General features: G+C 38.3%; 1 protein-coding gene across 4 annotated transcripts in view; it reads left to right on the plus strand.

The window, feature by feature from the left end:
• The window catches only part of CNTN4 (contactin 4), a 957,860-nt gene that overhangs the window by 475,885 nt on the left and 456,125 nt on the right, over positions 1-25,850 (plus strand). For all 4 annotated transcript variants that reach the window (XM_059937717.1, XM_059937718.1, XM_059937716.1 and 1 more), the window contains one exon: positions 428-569. In XM_059937717.1, the coding sequence (XP_059793700.1) occupies positions 515-569 (55 nt within the window). In that variant the 5' untranslated portion in view covers positions 428-514. The remainder of the gene's footprint in view (positions 1-427; positions 570-25,850) is intronic.

Consider the following 25,850-nt stretch of genomic DNA (forward strand, 5'->3'; position numbering starts at 1 on the left):
TCATACATGTAACTCCATGCTAAGACTTCAGAATTTCTCATTAAAGTCCACCAATGCTAGCCCTATTTTGTTCAGTGGAATTTCTTCTGTATTCACTATTTTGGGTGTATTATTAATTGGAAAATAAATAAGAACAGGGCCTGGAAACTAAGGGACTGGAAAGGGTTGGTTCACATCTAATCAGAAGCTGTTCTTACCTGTACTCAGTAGCCACAGGGACCTACCAGCTTCAGTCTCTGCCCACGTATTATTAGGAAGCAGGAAAGGAGCCTTATTTGCTTCATATTCAAAATTTAACATTCTTTCTCTTCTTCAATAGTAGTTTTCCAGAAGTCATTTTTATTTGTACTCAAGTAAAGATAAATTTGCAGAGAGCACAAGGAGAAGTATTCCCAAATCTCATTGTAATGTCTCTTCTCTCCCACAGATTAAAGGTTGAATACAACTTAAAAGAAACAGCTATTTTATTCACCTGTTATTGGACTTGAAACTCCTTTGACCTCAGAAACTGAAGATGAGGTTGCCATGGGAACTGCTGGTGCTGCAGTCATTCATGTTGTGCCTTGCAGGTAGAGTGTCATTTTAAAACTTTTTGATTTAAAAATGCCACTGTATTTCACACTAATTCAAAAGTGGGCCTTCACTTTAGATGGCAGTGATAAAATCGTAAGAGTGCACGCTACTATGACTAGCGTTTGCTGACACTTCTGAATACTCTCTCCTGATAGTCTTTTAGTGCCTCTTTTCATGGTGGTGTATCCAAAGCTAGACATTGATGTTTCACCTGTCTCTCTGGTCCTTTTAGAATTTTTTGAGCCATTATTTAGTTTGAAAGTTGTTATTTGTGCTCATTCCAGTGCTCAATTGCACAGAGATATTGGGCAATAAAGCTGATAATATAGTCTAGAGTATTGCCTACTTTGATGTCATTGGATGGAAGTTTATCTGGGTGACTCTTTCAATATCTTTGTTGCTATCACTCCGTCTTTTGATACTTTCTTTTTCATGTCAATACACCTGTAGCTTAGCAGGAGCCGGAAAGCATAGACACAAGGCTTTTACCATACTTTCATGGTCACCCGCTAGACAAGGGCTTTAAAAAGTTCAAACATGCTATTTATTACTTCCTTGGTTTTCTGGAAGATAGGAGCCTGCCAGCTGACATACATAACTCAGTGTTGACGCTGCTTAAGTCCAGCATGCACTGAGAGTTGGTTTCCAGGTTGGGATGGTGGGTGTCTTTCCAGGTCTTTTTGAAATGAGTCTAGTTCACCTGCTTTGTTATTCAGAGTGTCAAGTCCAAGAGGGACACCTGGAATATATCTGTGTTTTTACAACATAAAACAAAAAATGACTTTTGGATCATCATGACATTGATTCATGCATTCATTCAAATAATGTTATTGAGTATTTTACAAGGAGGCAGCTCTGTGTTAATATCTGTGAATATACTCCTAAGCAAGACAGACACAGAACTCTATTAGCTGCGTTCTATAGCTATATTGACCGACTGCTTGATACGGCAGATTATGTGCAATTGTTGAGTAATTAAAGGTAGTAACGGTAGTGCTTACATGTATGGATCCCTTACTCATGCCAAGCACTGTGCTAAGCCCTCCGTGTACTTTTATTTCATTGTCTCATGATCACTAGGAAGTATTTACTCTTTATTTTTACTTGCGTCGCTATTATTATTAATATTATTACTGAAGCATTAAGAAGTTAAGAAACTCACCCAAGGTCACCAAGCCAGGAGGTGGTAGAGAAAATAAGGTTCCAACCCAAAGCTGACTAACTCCAGATTCCATAGTTTTGACCAGCACACTCTACAGCCTTGTGGCTGTCTTGTCGCTTTGTCCAGTAAATGGTTGCAAATGTACTCTTTAAATTTTGGTTTTCATTCTTCCTGCGTTTTTCTAAATGTAAACCCCCATCCACTTACGAACTTTAGAATGCCCTACCTTCAAATCCCAAACTTCTTGCCTTAGTTAGGTTCACAGCATCGTCGCCATTCCCTGATCATGGACCTGTTGGCATCTAGCTGTTTCTTTTAGAACTATTACTTTTCTCCCTCATCTGGTCAGGAGCTTTATCTCCGCCCCCTCCCCAAGCCAGTGCCTCAGGCTCTGTGCCTCATTTCCTTTTCTCCATTCTTTTCATGACCCTTGACCCTACCCAAAGTCCTCAACTGAGATAGTCTGGCTCTAACTTCTCCTGGGAGAGACATAGTCTTTAAAGCATAACATAATGAATCGATTTCTCAGTGTTTGACCAAAGCAATGTGTTTATTTAACTCACTGTGCTGAGTAGATATCAGAAATTAAAGGGTTGAAAATCAAGGAAGCCATTGATCTCCTCAGTGGTGTTTTGAAAAACTTGGAATTTTCACCCAAGATGTGTATCTGTGTCTTTTTTATTCACTGAGTTTTTTGAAGGAAATCAGTATATTGATTTTTTGGTGAGTCTTTTTTGTGAACTGGTTTACATGGCATTAATATTCCCTTACCATGTGCCTCCTTCAGTGTAAGTAAAGTCAAGCTTTAATTAATGTTTTTGTTTTCTTGCTATTTGTCTTGATTTTATTAATTTATATAGCACTTCACACTCTGAATTTTGAACAGATTTCTTTAACTGTTCATTCTTTTCCTTTTCTATACTTCTTTAGTCATGTATTTCTTGGTGAGTTTTTGGCAAGGAAAATAATTTATGTCTATTATGTTTTTCATAATTAGTGAATCTCAAATATGCTTTTTCCTGATCTTTTTCCCTAAGTAATATAGAAGATCCAAATATATAAACAGGTTCCTCCTGCAAGGGATGCACCTTGAAAGGTCTGCTAATTATTTAAGGAACTGATTAGTAATTTATGGTACAATGGAAATGTTCTCTCTTACCAAAGCTAGACTCAGTCTCTGACAGTAATTAAAAAACAGAAAAGACTACTGATGAACACAGTAACAGGGAACACATAACCCAACTACCTAGAAGAGCAAGGAAGCTAACAAATGAATGAAACATTCTTAAAGGGATAGTGACTCCTGCTGACAAGAGGGAAGGCTGGTGACTGCAGAAAACTGGACCAAACATGTCCCATTAAAGTACCAACCAGTGTACCGCTCTGGTCCTATGTGCCAGGTCTCCCAGTTTTTTGAGTTTTTATGAATAAATCTCCTAATTATTTAACATTGCCAACCAACTCAAATTAATTTTAAAATAAAAATTAAAAGGCTGTATGAAACAAATCAAAGTGGTCTTCCGGGGAGAGGCTGTTCCTAGCACACAAGGTTGCAAAGTCTGTTTCAAGCACTCAGTTTTTATTTGTTATTAGACACAGTGCCAAGTAAGTAGACCTTAGGATCTTTCCACTGACTTTTTCCAATAATGCTGTTGCCCTGTATGTTCCCATCAGTTGCCCTCTAACCTTCTTTGGATCTGTGCTCAAATGCCACCTAATTGGTAAGGCTTTTATTGACCACAGTAAATAAATAAAATAAAATAAAATAGCAATAATTCTTTTCACCAACATTTTATACCTCTCTTCTTATTTTTCTTCAGAGTTCTTATCAATATATGAATAACTATAAGTTTTGTCTTTATGCTAAATGTCTTTCCTGACCAGACTGAAGCTTTGTTAAGGCAGGCATTTCTATCTTTTTAGTTCACTGCTGTATGCCCAGCATCTTCAAAATGCCTAGTACATAGTGCCAGTCACTAAATAAATAAACATATGTCAAATGAACAAATGCTGCCTACTGACCAGAAAGGAGAGAGAGACCCAGTCTCCAATTTCAAGCTGTACTCTGGACACAAGGCATGCTGTAGTCCCTTTCATGTTAAGGCAGTGAACCAGCCACCTCTGAGGCTAATACATACAACTGTGTTGTTTAAATTAGATTGAAATATATGAAGTATTAAAAGTGGTTATTGTGCTTTGAACTGTGTATCAGTTGTTCTTGGTGCAGCACCCCCTCGCCCATTTCTTTTTTTTTGTTTGTTTTGTTTTTATTTTTTTATACAGCAGGTTCTTATTAGTTATCTCTTTTATACATATTAGTGTATATATGTCAATCCCAATCTCCCAATCCCCTCACCCATTTCTGCTTTCAACCACAGCTGGGTTGACTGTCCCTGTTCTGTATTTTTGTTTCTGAAGCCTTTCTCTAAAGTCACAAGCAAGGGGAAATGTGAGATCCTAACTCTCTTCTTCAGTGCAGTCCTCACACAATGGGGCATGAGAATCAGTAGATAAAGGTCTCAGGGCCTGTCATTTAGAAGGAGAACACCTAGGCACATTCTACATGGTTCCTTTGAGGTCCCCAGCAAGACTGGAGCCCCGTTGCCCCCAGTACCCTCTTCTACCTTCTCCTTCTCACTCCTACTTCCTGCAGTTATCTTCCAAATAAACTGTTTCCAGGTCCTTCTCTCAGGCTCTGCTTTTGGGGGAATCCAAGCCAAAAACATGCACACGCCAATTAGTAGCAGAAAAGCAGCCCAGTATTGGTCATATCAGTAATTAGGATGAAACCAGACAGAAAACATGGTTTTGACAGAGATTATTGAGGTGTTGACTGGGATGTGGATCCAGATGTGTACATGCGTGTCAGTACTTATGTGAGTACACGCACGCCTGCCTCTACATGGATACGCCTGGAGGTATTATCCAGGTCCTGCAACCAGGTAGTTTTAGTCTTTTACTTGCTTTACTATTTACTAGTTTTATTATTAGCCAGCTGCTGGGAAAGTTGTTTTTGCCTCTCTGGGATTCAGTTTACACCTCTGTACAATGAGGGTGTTGAACAGATGGTCCCTTAAAGTCCTTTCTAACTCTAAGAAAGTATAGTTCTAGCTAAACACATGATTTGAAAGGCAGATATATATGCTGAAGGGTTACAGCTAAGCCTGAAACTGCATTCATCTAATATGAAATTTCCCACAGATCCTATGCCTTACTTGTGTTACTGATTCTGTTCACATTGACAGATTTGAGAAAAAGAATAAAATGGCTGGTCCATATGTTCATATGGAACAAGAGGTGTGAAGACATTTAAAAACCCTCTGTGAATGGGTGAAAAAAATATATGTTTGATGTAGTCTCAGTTGATGTTGGTTTCAGAGAGGCTAAATTTATTACCATCTCTGTGGTGTGGTTTACCAACTTCAGCAGTTATTTCTTTTTGAGAAAGTGCATCCTCTCCAAATGTAAGCATTTTGTTGATCTGTTCACAAAATTTCTGCTGCTGTTACAGCTGCATCTGGGGTGGGCAGGGCAGAAGGGGTCCTGTGTCATTCACGTGAGGCGTATTCTGGGATCAGTGAGTGTTCTCAAAATTGGAGCAAGGAGGAGGCCTGGGTTGAATAGTTAATCACAGGGGTGTAGCTTGAATCTATGGCAGTAAGAAATGCAAACCAGGGGCCATCACCTGCAATCAGAGCATGTGGAGACACTGCCCAGTGGTCCTCAGAAGGCATTTTAGGCTCAGGAAGTGTCTTATCACTAAGACTAATGTAGGCCGTAGATGGTTTTGTCTTATTCTAGGGTCAGAGAACACACATGTACAGTAGGAACCTCCAGTATTTGTTGATATTGATAGTAGAACTCGATGAGCACAATCTTATCGAGTTACCCCTTAATCAAACATTCCTGCGAAGCTCAGGACCTGCCCTGAAACATCCCCCCGCTCCCCACCATCATGCCCATATAGCCCCACCAGTATGCAGAGAACACAGAAGTGAGTTTCAAAGCTTGGCCTCACAGCGCAGCAGCCAGGAACAGTACTTCACTTCTCAAGACTCTCATATGTTTCCCCAGAATAAATAGAAGAACAGACAGTTCTCACATAATTCACAATTCCAGACAGATATTAAACCTAGTACTGCCTGTTTTTGCAAAAGTAACAAGTGTTCAATTAAGATCAAAAGAGAGTTGAGTAAATGTCAGTTTTCACACAGTTACTACAAAGCCTAGTTCTGTACTGAACTTTTATTTTATTGTTTCTCTTTCTAAGAAACTGGCTGGCCAGTGCATTTATAGTCATGCTGACTGCAGCCAAAGAATGGATTTCCTGTTTCTCTGTGCTGTCTCAAAACCATGGCCATGAAATGAAGCCAAGGTAGTAGAAAGATTTAGCAAGAAGAAAGCTAATAACTAGATTAAAAAGCAGTGACTCCAGTGAAGAAAATTCAGGAAAAGAATAGGGAGAAATATACCCAAAAAATAATAAACAGCAAATGGAAAACTCCTTTTGAATATCAATTTAAGTACTTAAATACATTTCATGATGGGAAAATATTAATCAGTAATAAAGATGTTGCGGTAAATAGAGAAACTGGCAGCAATTTTATATCCCCACTGGCATGGACATATAGTAGCAGTGATACAAACCAAAAGTTATTAGAAATATTCAATTTAAGACCTCTCCTGAAGCAAAATCATTAATGGCTTCATTAGACACGCTCAGCCAGGCTGGTTGTCTTAACTCTAAATAAAACTCCCTTGCTGATAGAGTCTGGGACATGTATTTAAAAAAAAAAAAAAAAAATTATTGAACTCTGTTGAATGAAATAAATTAGGAAGAGGGGAGAAAAACAGACAAGTGAAAAATCCAAACATTGTATGCATTTAATATCAGCTAATGTGATAATGCTTGGTTGAAATGTGGGATCAATGATACTGCCTCAGAGGTGGAGGGCAGGTGAAGGAATAGCCGTGGCATCTCCTACCAAACCAGAAACACCACCTGGAGATGAAGTGGACCTGGAAGTTAAGAGCATGGGTTTTGAAATGAAATAGACAGATCTGCCACTTATCAGCTGTGTGATGAAGCTATTTTATCTCCCTAGGTCTTGGGTTGCTTTTTTTTCCCCACGTATAAAATGGACAAAATAAGTGTTTATTGGGGTGTTTATGAGGATTGAGATCATGTATATGTTCTTTGGACTTAGTGCAGTGTCTGATCCTTGCAAGCAGCACTGAGTGTGAGCTGTCATTCATTGAGTCATTTAGCCCGTATTAGAGGACCTGCCAGTGCTAGGATTGTGCTTCTCTCTAACAGTGTAGTTTAGCTCTAAGTGAAAGATCATCTCTGTCCTCTTTGCACTGCTGCTGGTGCTGATGCCACCACTATCAGCTTCTTAGCACACGGGTGTCTCGCTCTTCTTCAGTGGTTGAAGCAGAGTTCATAGCACCTTTGTTGCCCTTCCCCCACCTTTATAGATGTGACCTCATCTATAAAATAGGGATATAATAATAATGATAAGCTTCTCTGAAAAATAAATACCTAAATTGATTAAACTTATTTATATGTGTAGAGCACTTAGGAAGATGTCTGGCTTAGTAACATGAAATAAGTGTTAGTTGCTATTAATATCACCACCACCACCATCATCATCATCATCATCATCATCATCATCGTCATCATCACCATCATCATCGTCATCATCATCACCACCATCATCACCACCAGCAGCAACAAGCCAGGGGGCATCCATATGCATGTTTAGCAGCCACAACTTTTAGGGTCTGCCTCCTGGCAGCAAGGCCCCTGGGGCAGGTGCCATTGGAGCCAACTATCCGGGGGCCTGGCACTGGGAAAAAGCTGGGAAGGTATCTATGATGGGCCTCCTAGAAATTTATCAAGTTGCAGAGTTAGGGGTTCTAAAACGAGAAGGATCCGGTGGTTCAAAATGACGGAAGATTTTTAAAATGCATTTTGCTAAAAAAAACAAAACAACTAAGATAAAGAAAGGAGCACATAGAAGACCCTAATGCATGTGTTGGAGTGGGCTCGAGCAGACTCCTTTCCATTCTTCTCTCCTCCCAAACTCCCACTGGTGATGTTAACCATGTATTTCATCTGTAGCAAGAACAGAGTTTGATGAGGATGTAGCCCCACACCACCCTAATAATGCCCTTAATGTGTTTAGCACTTGTTAGTCTATAAAATATTTGCTGAACAGTCTGTTTAACAAATCTGTTAGGGCTAGAGACAGGCACAATAATAACATTAAGAGTAAACGTCTATTGAACATTTCTGTGCCAGATGTAGTATCACATTCTTGAGTGCAACATCCCATTTAACCTCAGAACAACCCATTTCCTAGATAAGGGGTTACATGACCTGCCCAAGGAATTAGAGTTCATACAGGTCCTGCTCATACAGGCCTATCCAGCTCAAAAGCCAGGGCCTCTAACAGTTATGCTATGATGTCTATTGACACACAGTACCTGTCCTCATGGGGCTTAGCATCTTGTAAAATACCACAAACCAGTGGGTCTCAGAATGTAGTCCGTGGATGAGCAGCATCAGCTGGTAACTTATCAGAAATGCAGGTTCCGGGGCCCCAGGCCAGACCTACAGAATCATAATCTCTGGAGGTGAGTTCACGTTCCCCCTCCAGGAGACTGATACTTGCGAAAGCTTGAGAGTCATAGTAAACGGTCTTGAGAGGCAAGTCAGGCAGAAATTGTCATTATTCCAATTTTACATACGAGAATCTGAGTGGTCAGGGATCTGCCCAAGGTTATATTCCTGACATCAATGGCATCAGCTGGAACCTAGGCTTTCTGATTCATAACCCAGTGGTTTACCCTTCCCCCGGTACATATGCTGCCTTTTTACTCAAGTCAGTCTGGCTTTCAGGGCAATTTATTAAATACCTGACGATACAAAGGAAGGGCTTTTTATGTTGAAGAGGTGTCCTGAGTATTGAAATGATTTAATTTTTCTGCTGAGCCTTATTTCCTTGCCTGTGAACCACTAACAGGTATGATATTGGCCTGTGCTCTTTCTCTGTTTTGTGATGTAATGAACGCAAAAAAAGATGTTATTCCTTAATTTTAAAGGGAAATAGAATTACGTTGCAGCATCTTTGGAGAGCAGAAAATAAAGGAGGAACGTCTCCTGAGCCTACAGCTAGGGTACAATTACTGATCATTTTGGTGAACAATAAGGTGTGAGTTCTGTGCTCAGAGAGATAAAAGAAAAATAGTTTTCTTATTTTGCAAAACCCCTAGTGGATTGCTGGGATGTTTTGTCTTTTTAGAGTAATCAAGAATCCTTTGCCTTAAGAAAGGTAACAGATTATTTTGTTTCAGAAAGAAAGGATTCTAAGGCAGAGGGCTCACCCCTTCAGATCTCAATTAAGACTTATCTCAAAGGTTCTCATTTCTAAAGCAAGGTTTTGGAAAATGAGCACAGAGGACTTCTCCTCTAAAGACTTTAATATTGTGCTCAAATTAGCCATATGTGGCTATTGCGCCCTTGAAATATGGCCAGTCCAAACTGAGTTATCAGAATCTGTAGTAGTTTCCTAGGGCTGATGTGACAGATTACCGCTAACGTGAGTGGGTTAAAACAACAGAAATGTATTCTCTCAGTATTCTTAGGCTAGAAGTCTGAAAGCAAGATGTTGGCAGGGTCACGCTCCCTCTGAAGACTCTAGGGAAGAATCCTTCCTTTCTCCTTTCTACCTTCTGGCTGTGGCAGCAGTCTTTGGCCTTCTTTGGCTCATATTAGATACATCACTCTCTTGTCTGTGTCCATGCTCACATTGCTTTCTTTTCTGTGTCTGCACTTCTGCCCTTGGATGTGGGAAACCTACTACAAAGAAGGAATACCTTATTGGTAATTTTTATATCAATTATGTTGAAATGAATATGTTGGGTTAAATAAAACATATTTATTTTGCCAGTTTGTTTCTACTTTCTTTTAATGTAGGTACTAGAAAATTTAAAACTACATATGTGCCTCACATTCTATTTCTGTTGGATAGCAGTGCCATTGAAGATAGAGGAACTAACCTACTAATTCTTAACCTATAACTGTACCTGAGAATAATTCCCTCCTTTTCTTGTCTTTGTAGAAGTAGAAACCCTGGCTAGTAGCCCCAAAGGGAAGTTGACTGGGGATAAGTGTAGATGGGAGAGGTACAAAATGTAAATTCACTAAGTTACTGATTCAAAGAATAGGGTAAATGCTTCCCCTTGCAGATTTTAAACTTTATAAATGTAGGAATACTTGTTTTATTCATTGGTTTTAAGAGGCATATGGGATAGTACATGGCACAGAGCAGGCAGTCAATAAATAGTATATAAATGAAAGAATAAATTTAACTAACATCTTTTGTGGATCTACTATGTGCTTTTCCATTCCCTTCTTGTTTAACCTTCTTAACAACCCTGGAGGTCAGGCATCACTAATCCTCTCTAAAATTATAGTCTTGGAAATTAGACTGTGAGAGGCTATGGAACTTGTTCAAGGTCAAACATCTAGAAATCAACAGAGCCAGTATTCAAATCTATGTCTTCATACTCCAAGTACTGTGCCCTTTTCTACCACAGGGCCTCAAAGATGCCTTCATAGAGGAAAGAATCACTGTCTTATATCTAGCAAAAACAGTGAAACAGTGAAGACCAGAGGATTTTTTAAAAAGTATTTCCAGAGAGCTTGCAAATTGCATCAACAAAAACAGAAGTAATTTATACACAAATATTCCTAGCATGATTATTCACAATAGCCAGAAAGTGGGAACAACCCAAATTTCCATCAGTTGATGAATGGAAAAACAAAATGCCATATGCCCATGCAGTGGAATATTATTCAGCCATAAAAAGGAATGGAGTACTGATATTACAACATGGATAAACCTTGAAAATATTATACCAAGTGAGTAAAGCCACATATTCTATGAACCTATTTATATGAAATGTCCAGAATAGGTAAATCCATAAAGACAGAGTGAACCAGAGCAGAACTTAGGAGGGTTTAGGGTGTGATTTTTAGTGGATATGTGTTTTCTTTTAGGGTGGTACAATATTCTGGAATTATCTAATGATGATGGCTGAACAACCTTATGGATATACTAAAAACTACTTGTCTTAGTCTGTTCAGGCTGCTATAACAAAATACCACAGACTGGGTGGCTTGTAAACAGCAGTTCATAGTTCTGGAGGCTGGAAGTCCAAGATCAAGATGTCAGCTTGATCACTTTCTGATCAAAAACTTCTTGCAAATCGCAGATTGCCCACTTCTCTTTGTGTCCTCATTTGGTGGAAGAGGCAAGGGATCTCTGGAGTCTATTTTATAAAGGCACTGATCCCATTCGCGTGGGCTCTGTCTTCAGGACCAAATCACCTGTCAAAGACCCCACCTCCTAATACCATCATATCATATCACATAAGGCATGAGTTTTCAAGACAGAATTTGGAGGGACGCAAACATTCAGACCAGGGCACCACTTAATTGTACCTTTTAAGAGGGTGAGTTATATACTGTGTGAACTATATCTCAACAAAAAGTAAGTCTTCTGAGAAACAAAACTAACACAAGTGTTACTACCTCTGAGAGAGCCTGTCTTGCTGTCAGGAAGTCAGGGTTACTGGAGCCAACTTCCCTCAGACATGATTCATGGGATTATAAACCTATACCTTATCTTAAAGACAAATTGACTGCATTGACCTAGGACACACAGATAATTAGTGGCATAATCCGAGTCCAAGTTTCTCAAACTCCAGCCGCTCGTGTCTCTTCCACTTCCAAAGGGCAGCTACTGCAATAAGTGAAAAAGAATGAGGGACAAACCTCCCTGGCAGCATGAACCCTCTGACTTTAGCTCACCTGAGGTGTCATATTGGATCCCTCTGGAAGCGAGAAGGAAGGAGAGCTTCTGTGCTGTGAGAGGGATCTTGAGGAGTCAGGATGTGCACTGACTTCACCACTTCACCGATTTTCAATTTTGTCCCATATAAGCATCTGTAGGGAGCAGAAAATCTTTTCATTTCCTGCCTGTGTGTACCAAACACCCTAGGGGCCAAAATTAAAAACCCATAGTATTGACTATGTGATTACCACACACCCCATCAGAGGGTTATGTCCCAGACCAAAGTCTTGAAAATACTTTTGATACAAAAAGGGAAGGCAGTTGCCTGGATTAAGAGTGCCTGAGGGAAACATGATGTCATATCTATTATTTGAAAGGTATGAAGGTTGTAATGCATACATTGCTTGAACTAGTTAAGTAAAAGGAAACAAAAATCAATATAAACTCCCTCGTTTCAGCTATAGTGCTTCCACTTAGATGACATCTACACCAGAAAGGAATTAACACAGCTAGAAACGTATTCTGCTTGTTGATGTGGAAACAAATGTCAAAACAAACAACTTACGATCGACCTGAGATACTACAGAAGAAAGCATTACTCTTTTCTAAGGAACTTTGAAGGCTAGGCCAGTGGTTAACATAGCAATCCCTTGCAGCAAATACGTTACTTCCACAGTCAGAGATTCACAGGCTGTCAAAGTTGTGCTCTCATCCAATCTGTCTCTACTTGGGCAGATTTGAAAACCAGTGAACAAAAAGATTAATTCCTTTGCCCAAGTTCACATGGCTAATGACTTTCAGAGCAAGGGTTAAATTGAGAAGGTTTGATTTACTTTTCTCACGATAATAATAACTTTTTCTGATTTCGACTTGATAATTGTTTTCTTGTTATTATGTCATAACATGTCTAAACTCTGTTTTTGTAAATGGACATGGAATTTTATTATTAGAGGTGTTTAGGACAAAAGCTTTTGATTGCCTTTGTCAACTGTTTCCCCACTGGAGATGGTGGTTTTTGGTAGGTTGTCTAATAATCCCCTATAGACTTTTGATACAGCAGCAAATAAATTTTGAGAAGAGATTATTAAAGTTAGAACTTTTTATTTCTTTGAAAATACTTACACATTCTTTACTAATTTATTCACTTATTTGGTTATTTACTAAGCATCTATTACATGCTATGTGGTGATAGATGTTGGGCATAAAAAGTTATTTGTGGTTTAGTCCATGGTTTAAGGAGCTTATAATCTTGATTTTAAATCTTGAACTTAAATCCAGATTTAAGTGAGAAATCTAGGCAAAATACACTATTCTTCTCAATGAACCATAATGTTAAAATATCAGAAGCTATTTCCTTGGTACAACCTATAGTGGAAAGCACCGTGATCCTGGAGCTGAGATAAATCTGGGTTCAAAACCTTTATTTAAGTGTAGTTACTAAATGTATGAAATAGAAAAAATTGCTTAATTCTCTGAGAAATTAGATGTAAAATACTTAGCACAGTGGCTGGCCTGTAATCAGGGTGTAATAACAATAAAATGGCCATAACCTTCTTCCCCCTTTACCACTGAGTCCCAATACAAGCGATGTACTTACGTCTACTTCATAGACTCCAGTGGATCCTGAATTACATAGTATAAATAAAGAGGGAAGAGAACAGTGGGAGTGAGAGAGAAGGAGAGAATGCCAAAATCTGGCCTATCATGAATAAAACTGTGGAGGAAAGGTCAAAAGTGATACTGTTTAATTTTGTTGTGAAGTTGACTAAGAAGGGGGCAGGTCACAACCTCCTTTGTAGGTAAGGAAGGAAAAGAAGGCAGGATTGATGACCATTTCTCTTATGTAATTATATTATTCTAAGAATAAATCTGTATCTTGTTCTCTCTATAGCCATATAGATACAAATGCTTATAAGCATTTTATTACTGTATATATACCCACTCTCTCGGGCTGTATGCTAATATTTGAATTAGAGAATTTTTGAAATAGAGAATACTATATCACCCATCTAATATTTTATTAACTATTAATAATTATTATTTTACCTGACGGTTCACATTTCTTACCATTGAAACATTACTTAGAGTCCTGGGCAACTTATTCATTACTGATGATGATGATGATGATAATAATAATAACAGCAATAATTACTGTCCGCCTGTCTCCTCTAAATTCTCTAAATACATTATATAAATTATATTGGGCCTAAGATGACTAATATCATCATTTCTGCATTATAGAGGGGCAGCTAAATCATAGTGGCTGAAGATCATGCAGGAATGGCTTCACCAATACCAGGTATCTCACTCCTACTCTCACCTGGTCAACACCAGCCTCAGACCTTAGCAGGGACCTTCTGGAGCAACACTCTTCTTTTTGTAGGTCGTCTCCTCAGCAGGAACTCAACCTTTCTGTCCCTCCCCCAGTGTCTGTGCAGTTTAGCCTTTCATCATCTTCCTCCCTAGTTATTGGTTAACCCGTTACTCTGGATAAAACTATATTAAAATCTGTAGATGTTACCTACCAAAATTGCTTTATATTTTGCATGCAGCCACAGTGTAGTGATCCTGCTTTCTCTCCCAGGAGGTATGTTTCCCCCAGCTCCCCACATTTCTTATCCCTTCGAATTGTCTCTTTGTTTTTTCTCCACCCCCTGGGGTAATAGTCATTATCTCTCCCTCTGACCTACTCCTGCTCTGTTCTATCTCCCTCCCTCCTGCCTTCCTTTACTTTCTCAGTCTAATTATATCTTAGCTTAGGATACAGATGTAAAGCTAATGAAATTGTCTTTAAACACTCCTTCAAACTCCCAGCTGTTCACCTCCCTCTGTGTTGAAATGAGTAAAGTTTTAATTTATTTGTTTAAAACTCACTAGGCTAATGTATTCATATATGCAGATGCAGTATGCACTTTGTATATGCTATCTTCTGTGCTTCCTTTAAAGGAAAGGGTGAAATTCTCTAACAAAGTCTTATCCACAGAAAAAAATACCACCCCCCCCATGGGAATTACAATAATTCAAAGAACAAAGCAAAACCAAAATAAATTCCCATCTCTGAGCAAAAGAGTAAATAATAAAAATGCAGCAGTATTTGTCTGGGTCAACAGTTTTTGCCAGAACTTGATGTGATATTCTCTGTAGAATTTCACTGAAAAGTTATGAACTTCTACTAAGACTGGCAAATAGGAGTTGCACACAAGTGATCTTTGTAAAATAAAAATTGTCAAGTAAAAGTGAATTCTCCCCTCTCCTCTTGTATCTCTTAGGCAGAGTTCTTAGACACCCTCTTTGGGACTGCTTGTCTCCCCAGTGGTGTGATATTTGCACAAAAACTTGGTTTTAACATAGTATTTATCTAACTGGAAACAGAGTCAAGTTTGAAGTTGGTGCTCTGTATTCCTTGTGTTTCCCTTATGATTTCAAAGACTTGCTTTATTCAGTAGCATTCAAGATGAGGAAAGGGGGGCCCTGAACCAAGATGGTGGAGTAGAAGGACGTGCTCTCACTCCCTCTTGTGAGAACACCAGAGTCACAACTAGCTGCTGGACAGTCATCGACAGGAAGACACTGGAACTCACCAAAAAAGATACTCCGCATCCAAAGACAAAGGAGAAGCCACAATGAGACGGTAGGAGGGGCACAACCACAGTAAAATCAAATCCCATAACTGCAGGGTGGGCGACTCACAAACTGGAGAACACTTATACCACAGAAGTCCACCCACTGGAGTGAAGGTTCTGAGCCCCACGTCAGGCTTCCCAACCTGAGGGTCCAGCTACGGGAGGAAGAATATCTACAGAATCAGACTTTGAAGGCTAGTGGGATTTGATTGCAGGACTTCGACAGGACTGGGGGAAACAGAGACTCCACTCTTGGAGGGCACACACAAAGTAGTGTGCTCATCGGGACGCAGGGGAAGGAGCAGTGACCCCAGGAGAGATTGAACCAGACCTAACTGCTAGTGTTGGAGGGTCTCCTGCAGAGGCGGGGTGTGGCTATGGCTCACCGTGGGGACACAGACACTGGCAGCAGAAGTTCTGAGAAGTACTCCTTGGTGTGAGCCCTCCCAGAGTTAGCCCCACCAAAGAGCCCCCGGGTAGGCTCCACTGTTGGGTCGCCTCAGGCCAAACAACCAACAGGGAGGGAACCCAGCCCCACCCATCAGCAGTGAAGCAGATGAAAGTTTTACTGAGCTCTGCACACCAAAGCAACAGCCAGCTCTACCCACCACCAGTCCCTCCCATCAGGAAACTTGCACAAGCCTCTTAGATAGCCTCATCCACCAGAGGGCAAACAGCAGAAGCAAGAAGAACTACAGTCCTGCAGCCTGTGGAACAAAAACCACATTCACAGAAAGATAGACAAGATGAAAAGGCAGAGGGCTATGTACCAGATGAAGGAACAAAATAAAACCCCAGAAAAACAACTAAATGAAGTGGACATAGGCAACCTTCCAGAAAAAGAATTCAGAATAATGATAGTGCAGCTGACAAAGGACCTCGGGAAAAAAATGGAGACAAAGATCGAGAAGAAGGAAGAAATGTTTAACCAAGACGTAGAAGAATTGAAGAACAAACAAACAGAGATGAACAATACAATAACTGAAATGGAAACTATACTAGAAGGAATCAATAGCAGAATAACTGAAGCAGAGGAACGGATAAGTGACCTGGAATACAAAATGGTGGAATTCACTGCTGTGGAAGAGAATAAAGAAAAAAGAATGAAAAGAAATGAAGACAGCCTAAGAGACCTCTGGGACAACGTTAAACGCAATAACATTCGCTTTATAGGGATCCCAGAAGGAGAAGAGAGAGAGAAAGGACCAGAGAAAATATTTGAAGAGATTATAGTCGAAAACTTCCCTAACATGGGAAAGGAAATAGCCACCCAAGTCCAGGAAGCGCAGAGAGTCCCATACAGGATAAAGCCAAGGAGAAACACACTGAGACACATAGTAATCAAATTGGCAAAAATTGAAGACAAAGAAAAATTATTGAAAGCAACAAGGGAAAAACGACAAATAACATACAAGGGAACTCCCATAAGGTTAACAGCTGATTTCTCAGCAGAAACTCTACAAGCCAGAAGGGAGTGGCATGACATACTTAAAGTGATGAAAGGGAAGAACCTACAAACAAGATTACTCTACCCGGCAAGGATCTCATTAAGATTTGATGGAGAAATCAAAAGCTTTACAGACAAGCAAAAGCTAAGAGAATTCAGCACCACCAAACCAGCTCTACAACAAAAGCTAAAGGAACTTCTCTAAGTGGAAAACACCAGGGAAGAAAAGGACCTACAAAAACAAACCCAAAACAATTAAGAAAATGGTCATAGGAAATACATATCAATAATTACCTTAAACGTGAATGGATTAAATGCTCCAACCAAAAGTCACAGGCTTGCTGAATGGATACAAAAACAAGACCCATATATATGCTGTCTACAAGAGACCCACTTCAGACCTAGGGACACATTCAGACTGAAAGTAAGGGGATGGAAAAAGATATTCCATGCAAATGGAAATCAAAAGAAAGCTGCAGTAGCAGTACTCATATCAGAAAAAATAGACTTTAAAATAAAGAATGTTACAAGAGACAAGGAAGGACACTGCATAATGATCAAGGGATCAATCCAAGAAGAAGATATAACAATTATAAATATATATGCACCCAACATAGGAGCACCACAATACATAAGGCAACTGCTGACAGCTGTAAAAGAGGAAATCAACAGTAACACAATAATAGTGGGAGACTTTAACACCTCACTTAACGTGAATGGACAGATCATCCAAAATAAAAATAAATAAGGAAACACAAGCTTTCAATGACACAATAGACCAGATAGATTTAATTGATATTTATAGGACATTCCATCCAAAAACAGCAGATTACACTTTCTTCTCAAGTGCATACGGAACATTTTCCAGGATAGATCACATCTTGAGTCACAAATCCAGCCTCGGTAAATTTAAGAAAATTGAAATCATATCAAGCATCTTTTCTGACCACAACGCTATGAGAATAGAAATGAATTACAGGGAAACAAATGTAAAAAACACAAACACATGGAGGCTAAACAATACGTTACTAAATAACCAAGAGATCACTGAAGAAATCAAAGAGGTAATCAAAAAATACCTAGAGACAAATGACAATGCAAACACGACGATCCAAAACCTATGGGATGCAGCAAAAGCAGTTCTAAGAGGGAAGTTTATAGCTATACAAGCCTAACTCAAGAAACAAGAAACATCTCAAATAAACAATCTAACCTTACATCTAAAGGAACTAGAGAAAGAAGAACAAAAGTACCCCAAAGTTAGCAGAAGGAAAGAAATCATAAAGATCAGAGCAGAAATAAATGAAATAGAAACCAAGAAAACAGTAGCAAAGATCAATAAAACTAAAAGCCGGTTCTTTGAGAAGATAAGCAAAATTGATAAACCATTAACCAGACTCATCAAGAAAAAGAGGGATAGGACTCAAATCAATACAATTAGAAATGAAAAAGGAGACGTTACAACAGACACCGCAGAAATACAAAGCATCCTAAGAGACTACTACAGGCAACTCTATGCCAATAAAATGGACAACCTGGAAGAAATGGACAAATTCTTAGAAAGGTATAACCTTCCAAGACTGAACCAGGAAGAAATGGAAAATATGAACAGACCAATCACAAGTAATGGAATTGAAACTGTGATTAAAAATCTTCCAACAAACAAAAGTCCAGGACCAGATGGCTTCACAGGTAAATTCTATCAAACATTTAGAGAAGAGCTAACACCCATCCTTCTCAAACTCTTTCAAAAAATTGCAGAGGAAGGAACCCTCCCAAACTCATTCTATGAGGCCACCATCACCCTGATACCAAAACCAGACAAATATACTACAAAAAAAGAAAATTACAGACCAATATCACTCATGAATATAGATGCAAAAATCCTCAAAAAAATACCAGCAAACAGAACACAACAACACATTAAAAGGATCATACACCATGATCAAGTGGGATATATCCCAGGGATGCAAGGATTCTTCAGTATATGCCAATCAATCAATGTGATACACCATATTAACAAATTGAAGAATAAAAACCATATGATCATCTCAATAGATGCAGAAAAAGCTTTTGACAAAATTCAACACTCATTTATGATAAAAACTCTCCAGAAAGTTAGCATAGAGGGAACCTACCTCAACATAATAAAGGCCATATACGACAAACCCACAGCAAACATCATTCTCAATGGTGAAAAACTGAAAGCATTTCCTCTAAGATCAGGAACAAGACAAGGATGTCCATTCTCACCACTGTTATTCAACGTAGTTTTGGAAGTCCTAGCCACAGCAATCAGAGAAGAAAAAGAAACAAAAGGAATACATATTGGAAAAGAAGAAGTAAAACTGTCACTGTTTACAGATGACATGATACTATACATAGAGAATCCTAAAGATGCCACCAGAAAACTGCTAGAGGTAATCAATGAATTTGGTAAAGTTTCAGGATACAAAATTAATGCCCAGAAATCTCTTGCATTCCTATACACTAATGATGAAAAATCTGAAAGAGAAATTAAGGAAAAACTCCCATTTACCATTGCAACAAAAAAAATAAAATATCTAGGAATAAACCTACCTAAGGCGACAAAAGACCTGTATGCAGAAAACTATAAGACACTGATGAAAGAAATTAAAGATGATACCAACAGATGGAGAGATATACCATGTTCTTGGATTGGAAGAATCAATATTGTGAAAATGACTATACTACCCAAAGCAATCTACAGATTCAATGCAATCCCTATCAAATTGCCAATGGCATTTTTTACAGAACTAGAAAAAAAATCTTAAAATTTGTATGGAGACACAAAAGACCCCGAATAGCCAAAGCAGTCTTGAGGGAAAAAAACGGAGCTTGAGGAATCAGACTCCCTGACTTCAGACTATATTACAAAGCTACAGTAATCAAGAAAATATGGTACTGGCACAAAAACAGAAACACGGATCAATGGAACAAGATAGAAAGCCCAGAGACAAACCCACACATCTATGGTCAACTAATCTATGACAACGGAGGCAAGGGTATACAATGGAGAAAAGACAGTCTCTTCAATAAGTGGTGCTGGGAAAACTGGATAGCCACATTTAAAAGAATTAAATTAGAACACTGCCTAACACCATACACAAAAATAAACTCAAAATGGATTACAGACCTAAATGTAAGACTGGACACTATAAAACTCTTAGAGGCAAACATAGGAAGAACACTCTTTGACATAAATCACAGCAAGATCTTTTTGGATCCACCTCCTACAGTAATGGAAATAAAAACAAAAATAAACAAATGGGACCTAATGAAACTTAAAAGCTTTTGCAAAGCACAGGAAACTACAAATAAGATGAAAAGACAACCCTCAGAATGGGAGAAAATATTTGCAAACGAATCGACAGACAAAGGATTAATCTCCAAAATATGTAAACAGCTCATGCAGCTCAATATTAAAAAAACAAACAACCCAATCCAAAAATGGGCAGAAGACCTAAATAGACATTTCTCCAAAGAAGACATACAGATGGCCAAGAAGCACATGAAAAGCTGCTCAACATCACTAATTATTAGAGAAATGCAATTGAAACTACAATGAGGTATCACCTCACACCAGTTAAAATAGGCATCATCAGAAAATCTGCAAACAACAAATGCTGGAGAGGGTGTGGAGAAAAGGGAAACCACTTGCACTGTTGGTGGGAATGTAAATTGATAGAGCCACTATGAAGAACAGTATGGAGGTTCCTTAAAAAACTAAAAATAGAGTTACCAGATGATCCAGCAATCCCGCTACTGGGCATATACCCAGAGGAAACCATAATTCAAAAAGACACATGCACCCCTGTGTTCATTGCAGCACTATTTACAATAGCCAGTTCATGGCAGCAACCCAAATGCCCGCTGATAGACGGATGGATAAAGAAGATGTGGTACATATATACAATGGAATATTACTCAGCCATAAAAAGGAATGAAATTGGGTCATTTGTTGAGACGTGGATGGATCTAGAGACTGTCATACCGAGTGAAGTAGGTCAAAAGAGAAAAACAAATATCGTATATTAACGCATATATGTGGAACCTAGAAAAATGGTACAGATGAACCGGTTTGCAGGGCAGAAATTGAGACACAGATGTAGAGAACAAACGTATGGACACCAAGGGGTGAAAGCGGCAGGGGGGTGGGGAGGGGTGTAATGAGTTGGGCGATTGGGATTGACGTATATACCTTGATGTGTATAAAATTGATGACTAATAAGAACCTGCTGTATAAAAAAATAAATAAAATTAATTTAAAAAATAAAAAAATAAAAAGTTGAGGAAAGGGAAAAGGAGATTATCAGTCAATTGTACTTCATAATTGTTTATGATTTCATAATATCTAAATTAATCCCCAATTCAATAAAGAAGTAAATGAATAAATGTTTTGTTCAGTGATTTGGAATCACTTTTGAAGAAAATGTAACTATGCGTACTAATGAATGAAAGTAATTACCACTTATAGTGATACTTATTTCTTTATATATACATGTATTAAATCATTACGTTGGATACCTTAAATTAATACAGTCTTGTAGGTCAGTTATATTGCAGTAGACTGAGGGAAAAACAAACACTAACATCAAAAAATTAAAAAAAATACACAGAGAAGAAATCACTCTTGAAGTTTGTTCTTAGCTTTTTATTATGTTAATGAATAGAAATCCGAGGAATCTGTAACAATATTTGCCACTTTGTAGTTTTATAACTTTAAGTAAATAACTCTACCACTTAAAACCTGAGATTCTGCATAAGTAAATAATGGAATGGAAGCAAAATGAGTTTTCTGGGCTAGTGTTACCCTCACTGACACTTCGGTGATCATCTATTTCTGTTCAATCTGTATACTCCTTGTATACAGAGTATTATTATTTAGTCCAATTTTTTTTAGCCAGCATTTTATTTATTTATTTATTTATTTAAATTGAAGTATGGTTCATTTGCAGTGTTGTGTTAGTTTCAGATGTACAGCAAAATGATTTATATATGTATATGTGTGTATATATGTATATATATATATATATATATGCTTTTCAGTTTCTTTTCTATTACTTTATACTTTATTACAAGATATTTACTTCCATTTTTATTAACTCTGTTTTTTACCAAAAGAACTTCATCATAGCAGTGTCATTTGTTACAAGTAAAAAATAACCATAAAAGTAAATATTATAGAAACAAATGCGTGAAAGCCTGGCTTGTTCTCAGATGACTCTGATTCCGAGTCCTGATTTTTCTCCACAAAAATAAGACTGTCAAATGTTAGAGAGGTTTTTAAGACATGCTGACATCAACTCAGACTTTCTTCTTTATTTTAATCAGAAGAAATCAAAGAGAATTCAAGAAGGAATGAATTTATTCTGGAGTGAGTCAGTATTATTTAGTGCCTTGTCTCTGTGCAGTCTAAAAATTATGTCTCATACCAGTGCTGTGCATCCCACATTTTGGGAAATGCTAATATAGAAGGTTGACATTTTCTCACTCTCAAAATAGATGTAATACCCCAGTGTGATGTATCTGATGCACCCTGGCGGTATTGATTCAGGTATATCATATTTTTATGTGAGATTATGTTCTCTTCATGCCTTATTTTTTATATGTGGAAATAATTGTAGTTTTGACCCCATGTACTATGCAAAAATTAGTATAAATCAATTGTGGGCTAAGACATGTAACGATACTGTTATATTGCTTTTATTATTCTATTTAATGATGTTCAAAGGTTTTGTAAATAGAAAGAATATGACCCATCTTCTTACTTACCTCTGCCTATCCAGAATATCACACAGTGAGTGACATAAAGGGGCCGGACTAACCTCTGAATGGGGTCCTGGAACAGGGACCGCCTGGCATATAATATTATTGGGATTAGAGGCCCTTTAAACACATGATATTTTGACAGAGTGCTGAGTAGTTGCGGTATTAGTTGTGTGAGATTTAACACAGAAACCATTCTTAAAGTCTGAGAGAGTCCAGTTGCCTCTTACAAGTGGGACTTAGGAGTTTCTTTGGTTTCAGTGCCTTATTTTTAACATTCTTTGAAGTGCCTTTCAGTTCAGTGATCTGTGAAAGTGCAATCTTGTTTCTGTTTTTAGCCATCCACTGCTGTTATCATAATAAGCCCAATGTTTTAAACGTGTGTCTTCTAGTATAATTTCTCCTTAGGCAGGACTATCTAAGCCATTCATTCCCCACCCACAAAGATATCTGGATAATGGAAGCATTAGAAGAATGCTAGGGTCATTCTCAACTTTTTTTTCTCTTTATAAAGTAGTAATGAACATTTATTGACTCATGCAAGTTTTTTTGTCAGGAATTTGGGAACAGCTTAGCTGGGGGGTTCTGACCTCAGGAAGTGGCAGTCAGATGTCATCTGGGGCTGCAATTTCTGAAAGCTTGACTGGGGCCGGAGGATCCACTTTCAGGTTGGCTCCGTCACATCCATGGATGGCAAGCTCATCCTGACAGTTGGAGGGGGGCCTCTGCTTCTCCACACAGAGCTCCTCTGCGTCTGCTGTATGTCCTCATGGCAGAGCCCTCGGCTTCCTCCAAGAGCAAATGGCCCAGAGAGAAAGCAAAAGGAAGCCGCAGTGCCTAGGTGCAAGCCATGGTGGTCGAAGGCCATTTCTTCCCTATTCTGTTTGTCAAAGTGAGTCCCTGTGTTCTGTTTACACTATAGGGAAGGGCATTAGGCTCCATCCTTCAGAAGGAGGAGCGTCAAAGAATTTAAAACCACCCCAATCCACTTCTCTTCATCTCCTGTGTTCCCGCAGTGGGGCAGACTCTCAGCACTTCTTACAGAGATGACACAGAACAGTTCTAACTGGTCTTCTCATGCTCACTCTTCTTCCACTCTTCTCCATTTCTGTTCCATTCTCCACGTAGCAGCCAAAGTGATCATTTAAAAACATAAATCTACCTTATCACGCTTCTTAACTTTGAGTGGCTTATTACTGCACATGGAATAAAATGTAGAGGCCTGTGTCCTATGTATGATGTCCCTGCCTTCTTCTCTCACCTCTTCCCATGCAACTCTCTGCCAGGCTCATTAAGAATTCTAACCGCTCCATAACTGAAATAAGTCAGTCTCTTCCTGGCGCAGGACATTTACACCTGCTGTTCACTCTGTCTTGGTCTTTCCCCTTGTTTTTCTGTGACTGGCTTTATTCTTTGACTTTGCACTTTAATCCCTCTCCATCAGAGAAACTTACCTGATGAAACTAAAGCAGCACCTTTCCACTGGTCTCTCTTTTCTTTAAAAAAAAAAAAAAAAAAAAAAAAAAAAAACTTTATTGGAGTATAATTGACATGTAACAAACTCACCGTTTAAAAAATGTACAAATTTATACATTTTGACTTATGTGTACAACTACGAAACCATCACCGCAAGTAAAATAATCCATCACACCAAAAGTTTCCTTATGGCCCTTCATAAAGAGCATCCTTCATTGTTTCCTGAATTAACCTGCTACTTAATCATTACAGTGCTTATGACAGTTTACATGCACTAATTGCTCTTATTTCAGTCTGTACTAACTTACTTGTGTGTCTCTACAATTAAATTGTACGTTTCACGTAAAGAGAAAATGTGTCTGTAGAATTCAGTGCTATATCTCCATGATCACGTTGCCTGGAACTTTGTAGATGTTTGATAATTTTTTTGAATAAATGATCAATTAAGCATACTATCAACTGACAAGGGCCCTTAAAGAGACACAGGTCAAGTGCTCTGGTGCTAAGTCAGGAAGTTGGCAGTGTCAGGGAGATTAGGATTCACTTAGGAATGTAGGGTTTGGTGCTATTGTAGCTGCCCTTTCAATATGAGTAGGTTTGTGAATTTTAACAAAGCAGGTGAAAGCCTTCTGAATCTGGAAAAGAGAATGAGGTACATATGTTTAAAGAATAAACAAAGAAAAACAAGATCCCCATTGGGCTGTCATGTAGGGTGAGAAGAAGAAGAAGAAAGGTGAGCATTGAATGCCATGTATAGTAACCTGGTCTTTATTTCAGTAGAGAAAGAGAAGCAATCATTGAAGTTTTTTAGCCTGACCCCAACTTTTAGTCATCTTGTCCTTACCTCAGTGCAATTAATATCGCACCAGTAGATGAGAAAACACATGTGATTGTCTTTAAAACCTTTTCTTTACTTGTCTTTACATGATTTCCATCATTCTTAAAGAAGAAAAGTTAGGAAAATACAAATATCATTCAAAATATGTGTTTGAACTTCTCTTAAAGAGAAGATCGGTTTAACCATTTTCTGGAGTGGTCCATTCTGTGTTGGTAGCAAATAAAGTGTTTAATTTTAAGGTTTTCGTAGCCTTAGAAATGTTTACGCAGATGTTAGGAAATACATTTTGTACATAACAAAATAGATGCTTTGTCCGCATTTATTTTGGTATTTATTGTATTATACTGAGTGGTTGTAATTAGGTCAGTATATTGGGGAGAGAAGCAGTGTCAGAATGGGGAGTCTGAATTTGAATTTGGATATCTTTAAGGAGATTTCTTTCCTCTACGATTCCTAATTTGAGCATACATGGCACTCATTCACCATTTTCTGAACTCACATATTGTGTATACCTGCACAACTGTAATATACACAATAAGAAGAATAACAAATATATGGGCTATACACTTTCTAAATATATTAAAACATCCATTTGATATACCAAGTACAATAGAATCTATAACTCTCTTTGATTTAATTTTATGTTTTGGCGGTTATTGACTGACTAACAGCATGGAGAATTATGGCCAATAAGTAAATAACATGACAGTGGAATGCCATGTGCATTCAAATAGTTCTTGACTATGAAACTTTCAGTAGTCTCTACCATGTGTTCATTCAGCACCTACAATATGACAAAAACTCAACTGAATGTATCTGCCTCCATTGATCTTCTCAATTATCCTGGTAGGTAGACACACTGAGATCAACTCTGCTTAATAAATAAGAAAACTGTGGGTTAGATAGAACTTTCCCATAGTAACACTTTCGCATAGTAACATCACTTGTAATTGTTGAACTGAATTGAAAGTTGAGTTTGTGGCCCCTGAGATGATCAGGCAATAGTTAATTGATTTTCAAGTCTGTGTGATGACACATTTTTATTTCATCTTAGAATCTGGATTGGGTATTTTTGATA

Source organism: Balaenoptera ricei, chromosome 11 (genome assembly GCF_028023285.1).
Source record: "Balaenoptera ricei isolate mBalRic1 chromosome 11, mBalRic1.hap2, whole genome shotgun sequence".
Taxonomy (NCBI): Eukaryota; Metazoa; Chordata; class Mammalia; order Artiodactyla; family Balaenopteridae; genus Balaenoptera; species Balaenoptera ricei.